Consider the following 12,019-nt stretch of genomic DNA (forward strand, 5'->3'; position numbering starts at 1 on the left):
CAGCAACTTTAAAGAAATGGCAAGGTTGCTGCCCGATGCGCCACAAAGCACGGAAAGGAACAACAATTTGTCTGTAGGAGCAACTGAGCTTTAGCAAAACCTGTGCTGTCATTTGAATTTTCTCATTGATACCATGTAGTCAAGCACTTGGTATAATTTCTGCCACTGTTTTAACTAGAAGAAGCTAAATTAACTCTGGGATGTTTCTTGTCTGGAAACTGAGCTTTTTGCTGGATAAATATTAGACCATGGGGAAAACTTAAGGAACATTTCAACATTTTAGTACACAAACAAGAGAAAATATGCAGATGCTGGAAATCTGAGCAACACACAAAACGCTGGAGGAACTCAGTGGGCCTGGCCTCAGTGGCCTCCAGCATTTTGTGTGTGTTTCTCAACATTTTAGCAATTTATTTTGGAATTTTGTTATGGTAAAGTTCCTACCTTAGGCTTAGACCTGCTTTTATTTTTTGTCTCTCCTTTCAAGCATGTTTGTAATTAATCAGAGCACCATGTACATTGTGGGGACTTTTAATTGCTTCCTGCTGTAACAGTAAGGAGATATGAGACTGTGACACCAGTGTGTAGGACGTGAACTGGATGCAGCTGACTGAAAGAAGTCATTGAGCCTGCGTTGAATTAATATTAGTGGAAATGAATTATCGATGTAAAACATGCTTCACTGACCCTGTCCTTTCAGCTGTCTCTGTTATTCCAATGCTTTTGTATCATCTGAATTTTTTTGTGAATAAATTGTATGAGGCTAAAAGGGAAGTTAGGAGTATGTAAATACTGAATTTCTGTTTATCCAATATTCTCCAGAAATCAGTGGCTATCCTATATTTTGGTGAAGTGATTCTTGTTTATTAGTGAGCTTTGACAGTGACTGTTGCTGTGTGTCTGGCTTGGCTCAGTAAGTGCACTGTTGTGGATTCAAGTTACGAAATTTGAGCACTTAGTCTATGCTGATACTTCAGTTAATTCCTGAGGGAATCCTGTACTATGGTGATCCCCTTTATTTAAAGGGACATTAAAATTGGATTCTATCTACCCTCTCAAATGGATACAAATAATGCTCTGGTGCTATTGAGAGAACTGCAGAGAGTTATTTAAGTTACTTCTGTGCAGTTTACCCTTGAACAAACACTTCATGTATAATGCCTATTCATTTTCCAACTACAACGGTCTGCAGATCTTGCAAGCCTATTTCTCTTTCACCAGGACTTCTGAGTTTATGCTTTCTTTTTTTTAATTATCTTGTCACTTTTTTTGTTGGGTTAGGGTTCTTGTTCACAAAATGTCTAACTGTCTGTAGATTCCCTTCATTTTAACCATGATGTCACTTCAGAAGTGTTCCATGAGATGTAAATTGCTTTAGGTTACTCTGAGATTTTGAAAACTTACTATAGAGATTGTTCTGTATTCCCATTCATCCTTGCGAGAAATTGAGGCCAACTGGATTCTGGTGTTCATTTTCAGTAATGCATCACTGACTTGTGTTAAGGAATGTGGAGCCCTTAACATTTTATTTGTTCACTAGTCCAGGCATGTAGGTGGTTTTCATAGCACTCGGCTTTTACTTAAAACCTTTAGCTTCTTCATCTGTTGCTTTTATTTGTTTCCTTGATCTTTGCACTCTTTTCAGAATTGAAAATAACAATGTATTAGCTGCTATAATGTAATACCATGCACTGGATTGTGTATTTTCTTCATTAATCGTGCAGTTTTTAAGCAGATGTGCTGTAAATGAGAATGCTGACTTCTGGAGCTGATCACTATCCTTCAAGATCCAAAGAAAGCGTGAATAGATATTGGGTGGGGATGTGTTCAGATACTTCTGCTACCCTCTCTGTGATTCTGAATGTTGTTAGGAAGGAGCCAACGTCAAAGTTATTTAACTTCAGATAACTGGTGTGCATGGGACCAAATCAAATCACTACATAATGAGAAAAGTGGGAAAAATGTGCAGGTTCATTGATTTTAAGTTTTAATCTAGGACTAAGGTATGCTTAGAAATGTCATGGTTCCTATTATGAAGTGATGTCCCATGAAGTCAGAGGCTAAATGCTGTTATTTTCTTGCTTGCCTACCATCCAAAATAATTTATGCAAGTATGGAGCATATTTATTATTTGTTCTCTTGTTTATTATTTATCAGAGACAAACTAATCAGAATCATTAAAAATAATTGACGTTCATTCCATTTCTACACTGGTTGAAAAGAGTTATCCAATTTAATTTCACCTCTCAACCGTAGACATATAGCCCTATCAGTTAATTGTACACATACATGTATTTTTTAAAGGTGATTATCAGAGTCAGTTTTATTATCACTAGTGTGAAATGTGTTGTTTTATGGCAATACATAATAAGATATAAAAACAAATAGTGCAGCAAGAGAGCGAAAGAATACGGTAGTGTTCATGGGTTAACGGACCTTTCAGAAATCTGAGGGCAGAGGGGAAGAAGCTGCTCCTAAAGTGTTGTGTGTACCTCCTCCCTAATAGCAGTAATGATAAAAGGCCATGTCCTGGATATTGAGGATCCGTAATGATGGATGCCATTTTCTTGAGGCATCTTCTTTTGAAGGTATCCTCGACGGTGAGAAGGACTTTCTAGTGCCTGTGTTGGAGCTTGCCGAGTTTACAACATTCTGCAGTTTTTTTCACCTTCTGTGAATTGGTGCCTCCATACTAGGTGGTGATGCAAACAGTCAGAAGGCTCTCTGTGGTACATCTGTAAAAAAAAATATTGTTTGTCTTGGGTGGCATACCAGATCTCCTCAAAATTGTAATGAAATATAGCTGCTGGCATGCCTCATTCATAATTGCATAAGGATGAAGAGTATACATTTTTTCTAAAACACCGCATTAGAGGTTCTCCATAGCCCAGTGGGGCCTGATTTAATTTTTCCTATTGAAGACTGATGAGTTTTTTTTCATATCTATTTTTGAGGCGCACTTCTGAGATTTTCTTTTGAATTAGTTGTTTCAAATTTGAGCTTATTCATCTCAATTGAAAATTATACCTATCATTACCTTGCCACGAAAGAATGAGTGATTGCAGAGCGTCATTAGAAAGATGTGTGTGACCTGCATTTAGCTCAGTAGCAAAACAACATAGAAATCTGTGTTTTGGCAAGTTAGGTTGAGCATAGAATGTGCACTGCATCTTTAATTTTTCTAAAATCTCTATAGGGCCCCTCCAAAGCCTTAAGGGGGTCTAATTATAATTCTTCTCATTGAAATTTGATGAGATTCTTTCAGATCTATTTCTGAGGTACTTAGTATTTGGGTGGACCTGACTTCAGTACTTTTGACTGATACCAGTACCTGAACCACAAAGGGAAACTGAAAATTTGTGCATCAGGTGGGAAACCAGCTACAATTAAATCATAGACAAGTATATCTGAGAGAAAGAGCCACATTTAGTGAGATACGGAATGAATGCCTTTTATTTACAATGACCGAAAAATCTTTCTTTTTGGATCCCAGTGGTGGAATGGATAAAACTTGCCATATTAATCTATTTCTAACTAAAGTTTGAAAGCAGAGCTTGATTGCCCTGGCTGTGCCATCATTAATACTTTTGACTTGGGGGGCGGCGGGGGGGGGAAATTGCACACTTAACCCTTAAATGGCAAATGTGGGGATTCCCTAAGTGGTTAGGGAACTGCAAAAGAAAAATATGTAAAAGATTGTAAACTGATTGACTGAGATGAATATACAATGGTTTATAAAGCAGCTGTTGAAGCCTTAGTTCAAATGGTATATGATCATAGACAAGAAAAAATTGGAGATGTTACTTTAGGCGTAGCTAGATATTTTTATCATGTGTTACATTTATTTGACATTGTATGAAAGCAGATGAATTGAAAGCTTGTACTAAAACATCATTTATTTGGGAAAATGTTAAATAGTTTGACCTGATAAACAATATGGAAATATATTTGACATTGGTAAGAAAGCTTGCTTCAAATTTACTCAGATTAGAAAATGGTGAAGTTTAACAGCAAGGGGCAAGGATTTGTTTATAATGTATTGGCCTTAATCTTAAAACTCAGTGCTTTTTTCAAAGTCATTTATATATTATTTGTCCAGAGTTGGAAGTAAAACAAAATCTAAATATTCTTAAAAATACAAAGTCAATTTATCATCAAAGTACATATATGTACCTATACAACCTTGAGATTTGTTTTTCGCTGGCATTCACAGTAAGTACAAAGAAACACAATAGAATCAATGAAAGATGGACAAACACCCAATGTGCAAAAGACAACAAACTGCAAATACAAAAAGAAAAAAGATAATAAAGTGATATGTAGTGTATTCTGAATACTACAACATTGATATCAAGTAAATTTACACATTGTTCATGGATACAAAAATACTTGTAGAGAAACATGTTAAATGTAGTTTTTGATACATAATTTCAGTGTGTATGTTTTTATTATCTTTAACCCTCTATTTATAACAATGGTATTCAAATTGTGTTTAATTCACAAGGAGTGTTATAAAATCTGATTGCATTGAAATAAAAGCATATGTCATTATTGCCAACATGATAATCTAAGCATGGCAGGGTAAATCTACACAATACTCAACTTTTGGACTAAGTAGTGTTTTGTGAAGATCTGTCATAGCTCCCTACTCTGATATTCTACATCTTGCCTTTTTACCACCCTAATAAAAACTGCTTTAGGATCAGTGGACATACTTTTATAGTATTTGTATCTGGGGTGTATATTTGTAAATATGCTGCAGGCTGAGGCAATGAAGCTGTGTATAAGGAAAGAAGGAAAAACAATCATAAATCTTAATCTAACATCTTCTTACTCTGATACTGTGATCAGTTTTGCATTTCAAATTCAGGAAGTGTGCTGGGCAGGTCCATAAATGTCACATGGCCAACTTAAAGTTATTTACCTTTGTGCAAATACAGTTCACATACTAAGGGCTTTGAACTATAGACCTTATGATTTGGATGAGGTCGGTACCAGATTTAGTAAAGTGGAGGCATTAGAGACTGCAGATGCTGGAATCTGGAGTGGAAAAAACACAACCTGCTAGAGAGTCTTGGTAGGTCAGGTAGCATCTGTAGAGTGTAAGTGGACAATTGACAATAGAGGGGAATGGACGGTTGATGTTTCTGGTCAGTCCAGATGAAGGGTTTCGATCCAAATATTAACTATTATTTTTCTTTCTGCAGATGCGCCCTGACCTATTGTGTTCCCCAGCAGTTTTTTTTTCCTGGCTTTGTGCCAGATTATCTACCCAAAGCTATAAGATATGATTCTCATTTGCCTTTCTCCAGTGTATTACATAGGCTCTTGCCATTAAACAGTGAACCAGATTATTGTTCATTCTGGATCTCAAGGATAGCATCCTCTGGAATGTTTTATTGTCTGTTTGTGAGGCATTTGCAAGTACATGTTTTCTGTTTTCTACCCTCACTTTCTCTTGCTCTCACTTTCATTTTATTTTTCCTCACTTAATTGTGTTTTCTTGCATGTGTGTTTCTTTGGTCTCTCCCTCTATTCCCTTTCTCTATCTTTTAACAACTACTCTGTGATGAATTACCTGCTGTACTGTGTCATGGCTTTGAATTTTTCACCTCATTGACGATCTAATCTATGGTCCAGGACTTGATATTGTAGAATTTACAGATTGCTCAGAATCTGATGTTGTTCTGTTTCTAGGAGATGGAGAAGATGACAGAGGAACTGCACATACAGGCAAAGGAACATAATGCTAACACGGAGGTTCAGGTAAAAATGATTGTCATTTCAGATCACAATAAGTTACCTGGTTCTGTTGCATGTGCCACTGCTGCTGTTCATGGCCAATGGCACAGTCAGCAAAATTACACAAAGTAAAATTCCTCAGATTTGCAAGATGAGTTCACTATTTACTTTAAAAGTACAGATAGTTTATTTAGGCTAACTGCCAGAATGACCACCATTAGGGAAAAGCAGATGTTCTCTTTAGAAATACTATTATAATCTATATACTACTAAAACTCTCATGCTCTGTCTGTTTGTGACCTCCAATTAGTGCAAGCGGTGCATTACAGCAGCACTTTTTTTGGCTCAATTGAATTAAAATGCGCTAACTTACAGAATGCAGGCAAAGTTCAGGGTTATATATTCGTATAAAATCGCTCATTCGCCAAAAATCAACACGCTGGCTTTCACCCAAGACCCGATCGGCCATCATGGAAATCGGGACGCAACAACCCGACGCATGCACACGGCCAGCCTCAGCAGCGACACCTACCGGAGCAAAAGGGCAGGGCAGCTCTATTTCGAGGGGACATTCTGCTCATCACCATCAGCATGTGCAGGATTGGGACACATCTAACTGCCACCCATCAATAAGAGATAATTAAATCTTATTGTAATGACATACTCCGAGACACCCATAAAACCCTTTGCTGCAGTTGAAGGAGAGCGGTGACTATATCACATCCATTTAAGAGAGTGCCAACCACATCATCAAGAATAATCAGCATCCTTTGGTGTTAGTGCTTTGTATCTTCTATCCAGCAGTAGAGTAAAAAAAATGGTCAACCTAATTATGCCGCGTGGAAAGGGAAGGGGGACGTTATGGTCGAGATGACGCCATACGTCATCGGGAAGCGGCACGGAGAGGGAGAGAACAAGAATTGGATGAAGCCAGGGCCGTACAACTCCAGGATCAGAGTCAAGACAAAAAAAGATGAGAGAAGAAGAGATAGAGGAGGAGAGGCATGCACGTCTCCAGGATCAGGGACAAACAACAAACAGCAGAAGAGATGAAGAGATGGGGGATGAAAAGGCTGCACGTCTCCAGAATGACAACGAGAAGCACAAGTGTGGCAGATAAACCAGAAATGATGCCATCAAAAGTGTCTTTCGTTAAATGAGGAGCAGTTATATTTGCTTTGCTACGTGTCGTTCTTCTTTAATAAACTGAGGTTTTCTACTTCAGTTTCCAAAGCAAAGCGATACCAATAGCATTCAGGAAAATTTAATGTTCATTCTGGTCACATCAGACTGCACTACCCTTCTCTCCAAGGGTGCCCCAACAGGTTACCCTGTTGTCTAGTTGTTCTTTAAGCACTTGAAGTACAGTGTAATAGCACTTTACACACAATGCATGGATTGGATTATACCATGAGCTTTCTGATTTTTTAGCACACTTTATTTAAAGGAAGCTTTTTCTAACAACTTCTGTGTATGACCCAACTGTAATTTTGTGGCTCCTTTCACATACACTGCCCCACAAAGTTTATCTCCTAACAAGTCTGTAGATCTTCAATCAACTTTTTATTTAATCTTTTATGTTTCAATATGTCATGTCCCTTACAGTCATGGTAAATGAACAAAGAAGTTCTACTGAATACAATGCTATAACGATTAGTTAATGAGGTGACTTTGGTTGTTGCGAGCATTTATTTTCGCATTGGATGCTTAGGAGTGTGAAGTAACCAAGAATCACTGTGTGCTTTATGGTTAGCCATAATGGCCTGTGGAAATTGTATTTAACAAGTTCAGAATAATACGACTAAGAAGCAGAGTGATTACTAAAGCTAGAAAAAAAAGCTAGAAATGGTTATTTTACATTGAATTTCCCAAGTCAAAAGGGAAATAAAAAGAAAGTTGTAAATGGTAAAAATCTGAAATGACTGCAAGTGCTTGGGGGATGCAGCAGCTAAATCAACAAATACATGAAAATGGATATCGGTGTTTGAAGTGGAACTCTTTGATCTTAGCTCAGTAATGAGTGTCTCCACCTAAAAGAAAGAGCGACCTTCCCTTTCATCTTTTCAGATACTGATTAACCTCCTGCACAGTTCAGTAATGTTGTACTTAACTGAATTGTGATAAAATTTGTATGTAGACCCCCAAACAGTAGTGAAGGTGTGGTCTACAAATTACAACGGGAGATAGAAAAACATGCAAAAAGGCCAATGTTACAATAGTAATGGGAGACCTCAGGATGTAGGTAGATGGGGAAAATCAGGTTGGTGCTGGATCTTAAGAGGGGGAATTTCTAGAACGCCTACGAGAGCAGCTTGTGGTTGAGCCCATGAGGGTATTAGCTGTTCTGGATTGGGTGTTGTGTAAAGAACTGGAATTGATTAGCGAGCTTAAGGTAGAGGAACCCTTAGGGACCAGTGATCATAATATGATAGAATTCACTCCGCAAATTGAGAAGGAGGAGCTAAAGTAAGATGTATCAGTATTACAGTAGAGTAAATGGAATTACAGAGGCATCTGAGAGGAGGTGGCCAAAATTGATTGAAAAAGAACACTGGCAGGGATGATGGCAGAGCAGCAATGGCTGGAATTTTCTGAGAGCAATTTGGATGGCGCAGCTTATGCACATCCCAAAGAGGAAGAAGTATTCTAAAGGCAAGATGACGCAACCATGGCTAACAAGAGAAGTCAAAGCCAACGTAAAAGCCAAAGAGGGGGCATATAATAGAGCAAAAATTAGTGAGGATTGGGAAGCTTTTAAAAACCAACAAGGTAACTAAAAAAAGTTATAAAGAAAGAAAAGACAGAATACAAAGGTAAACTAGCCAATAATATTAAAGAGGATACCAAAAGTTTCTTCAGCAATACGGAGTGTGAAAGAGAGGCGAGAGTAGATATTGGACCACCGGAAAATGATGCTGGTGAGGTAGTAGTGGCGGACAAAGAAATGACAGACAAACTGAATAAGTATTTTGCATCAGTTTTCACTGTGGAAGACAATAGCTGTATGCTGGAAGTTCAAGAGTGTTGGGGCATGAGGTGTGTGAAGTTGCCATTATTACGGAGAAGGTGCTTGGAAAGCTGAAAAGTTCCCTGTACCAGATGGTATACACACCAGCGTTCTGAATGAGGTGGCTAAAGAGATTGTGGAGGCGCTAGTAATGATTTTTCAAGAATCAATTGATTCTGGCATGGTTCTAGAAGACTGGAAAATTGCAAATGTCACTCCACTCTTCAAGAAGGGTAGGAGGCAGAAGAAAGGAAATTATAGGCCAGTTAGTGTAACCTCAGCGGGTGGGAACTTGTTGGAGTCGATTGTTAAGGATGTGGTTTCAGGGTACTTAGATGTATTAGGGAAAGTATTGCCTGATAAATCTGTTGGAATTCTTTAAAGAAATAACAAGGTGGATAGACAAAAGAGAATTAGTGGATGCTGTGTACTTGAATTTTCAGATGGTCTTTGACATGGTGCCATACAGGGGGCTACTTAGGTTAAGATTCCATGGTATTACAGAAAAGATGCTAGCATGTTCCAGTTTTTTCAATCAACCATTGGCTGATTGGCAGGAGGCAAAGAGTGGGGATGCAGGGAGACTTTTCTGGTTGGCTGCTGTGTTCCACCGTGGTCTGTACTGGGACTGCTTTTTTACGTTATACATCAGTGATTTGGATGATGGAGTTGATGGCTTTGTGGCCAAATTTGTGGATAATACCAAGATAGGTGGAGAGGCAGGTTGTTTTGAGGAAGTAGAGAAGCTACAGAAGGACTTAGACAGATTAAGAGAATAGGCAAAAAGGTGGTAGGTGGAATACATTGTTGGGAAGTGTTTGGTCATGCACTTTGGCAGAAGAAATAAAAGTATTTTCTAAATGGAGGGAAAATTAAAAATTCAGTGAGTTCCTGTGCAGGATTCCATAAGACATGGGAGCAAAATTAGGCTATTCAGCCCATCGAGACTGCTCCGCCACTCCATCGTGGCTGATCCCAGATCCCATTCAACCCCGTACACCAGCCTTTTCGCCATATCCTTTGGTGCCCTGACTGCTCAAGGAATGATAGACTTATGCCTTAAATATACCCAGGGACTTGGCCTCCACAGCAGTCTGTGGCCGAGCATTCCACAGATTCACTACTCTCTTGCAAAAAAAAGTCCTCCTTACCTCTGTTCTAAAAGGTCACCCCTCAATTTTGAGGCTGTGCCATCTGGTTCTGGAAACCCCCACCATAGGAAACACCCTCTCCATATCCATCCTATCTAGTCCTTTCAACATTCAATACATTTCAATGATATCCCTCCCCACCCCCTGCAAAGCTGCCAAATGCTCCTCATATGATAACCCCTTCATTCCTGGAATCAACCTTGTGAACCTCCTCTGGACTCTCTCCAATGACAACACATCCTTTCTGAGAAATGGGTCCAAAACTGTTGACAATACTCCATCCTGACTAGCGCTCAGCATTATCTCCTAGCCTTTATATTCTATTCCCCTTGAAATAAATGCCAACATTGCATATGCTTTCTTTACCACAGACTCGACCTGGAAATTAACCTTTTGGGAGTCTTGCACGAGGACTCCTAAGTCCTCCTTCACTTTTGATGTTTGAACCTTCTCCCCATTTAGATAGTAGCCTGCACTGTTGTTCCTTTTACCAAAATGCATCATCATACATTTTCCGACACTGTATTCCATCTCTCACTTTTTTTGCCCGTTCTTCCAATTTGTCTAAGTCCTGCTACAATCGCATTGCTTCCTCAGCACCACCTACCCCTCCACCTAAATTGGTATTATCTGCAAATTTTGCCACAAAGCCATCTATTCCATTACCCAAATCATTGACAAACAATGTGAAAAATAGTGGTCCCAATACTGACCCTGAGGAACACCACTAGTCACTGACAGCCAACCAGAAAAGGCCCCTCTTATTCCCACTCGCTGCATCCTGCCTGTCAGCCATTCCTGTATCTATGCTAGTATCTTTGCTGTAATGCCATAGGATTTTATCTTATTAAGCATCATGTGTAGCACTTTATCAGATGCCTTCTGAAAATCCAAGTAAATGACAACCACTGCCTCTCCTTTGTCCGCCTTGCTTAAACTTCCCTTTACAGAACCATACTGACTTTGTTTTATTTTATCATTAGTCTCCAAGTACCCCGACACCTCATCCTTAATAATAGACTCCAACACTTTCCCAACCAATGAGGTTAGGCTAACTGGTCTATAATTTCCTTTCTTTTGCCTTCCTCGCTTCCTAAAGAGTGGGGTGACATTTGCACACTTCCAGTCCTCCGGGACCATGCCAGAATCAAGTGATTCTTGAAAGATTATGAAAAATGCATCCATTATCTCTTCAGCAATCTCTCTCAGGACTCTGGGATGTAGTCCATCTGGTCCAGGTAATTTATCCACTGTAAGACCTTTGTGTTTGCCTAGCACTTTTTCCTGTGTAATAGCAATGACAAACACTTATGCTCCCTGGCACTTATGGACCTCTGGCACACTGCTAGTGTCTTCCAAGATGCAAAGTCCCATTAAATTCATCTGCCATTTCTTTGTCCCCTATTACTACCTCACCAGCATCATTTTCCAGTGGTCCAATATCAACTCTCACTTCCCATTTACTCTTTGTATAACTGAAAAAAACTTGTTTTTTTGATTCCCTAAAGTTACTTTGCAGGTTGAGTTGGTGGTGAGGAAGGCAAATGCAACGTTATGCTTCATTTCAAGAGGACTAGAATATAAAGGCAAAGATGAAATGTTGAGGCTTTATAAAGCACTGGTGAGACCTCACTTGGGGTATTGTGAGCAGTTTTGGGCCCCTCATCTGAGAAAGGGTGGCTCTGGGGATGCCTAGAGGATGGTTCCTATGGTGGGGAGTCTAAGACCAGAGGACATGGTCTCAGAATAGAGGGACATCCTTTTAGAATGGATATGAGGAAGAATTTCTTCTGTCAGAGATCAGATTAGATTATTAGATTATGAGGACACTCAGTCCTTGTTTATTATCATTTAGAAATGCATGCATTTGCATTAAGAAATGATACAATGTTCCTCCAGTATGATATCACAGAAACACAGGACAGACCAAGACTAAAACTGACAAAAACCACATAATTATAACATATAGTTACAACAGTGCAAAGCAATACTGTAATTTGATAAAGAGCAGGCCATGGGCACGGTAAAAAAATGTTTCAAAGTCCCGATAGCCCATCATCTCACGCAGACGGTAGAAGGGGGAAACCCTCCCTGCCACGAACCTCCAGCGCCGCAAACT

At 39.2% G+C, this 12,019-nt stretch overlaps 1 protein-coding gene across 2 annotated transcripts in view; it reads left to right on the top strand.

Annotated features, from left to right (window-relative positions):
• tnrc6ba (trinucleotide repeat containing adaptor 6Ba) overlaps positions 1 to 12,019 on the top strand; it is a 191,735-nt gene that overhangs the window by 37,226 nt on the left and 142,490 nt on the right. For both annotated transcript variants that reach the window (XM_063062833.1, XM_063062836.1), the window contains exon 4: positions 5,698 to 5,766. In XM_063062833.1, coding sequence (XP_062918903.1) covers positions 5,698 to 5,766 — 69 coding nt within the window. The remainder of the gene's footprint in view (positions 1 to 5,697; positions 5,767 to 12,019) is intronic.

The sequence above is a fragment of the Mobula hypostoma genome, chromosome 11 (assembly GCF_963921235.1).
Source record: "Mobula hypostoma chromosome 11, sMobHyp1.1, whole genome shotgun sequence".
Lineage (NCBI taxonomy): Eukaryota > Metazoa > Chordata > Chondrichthyes > Myliobatiformes > Myliobatidae > Mobula > Mobula hypostoma.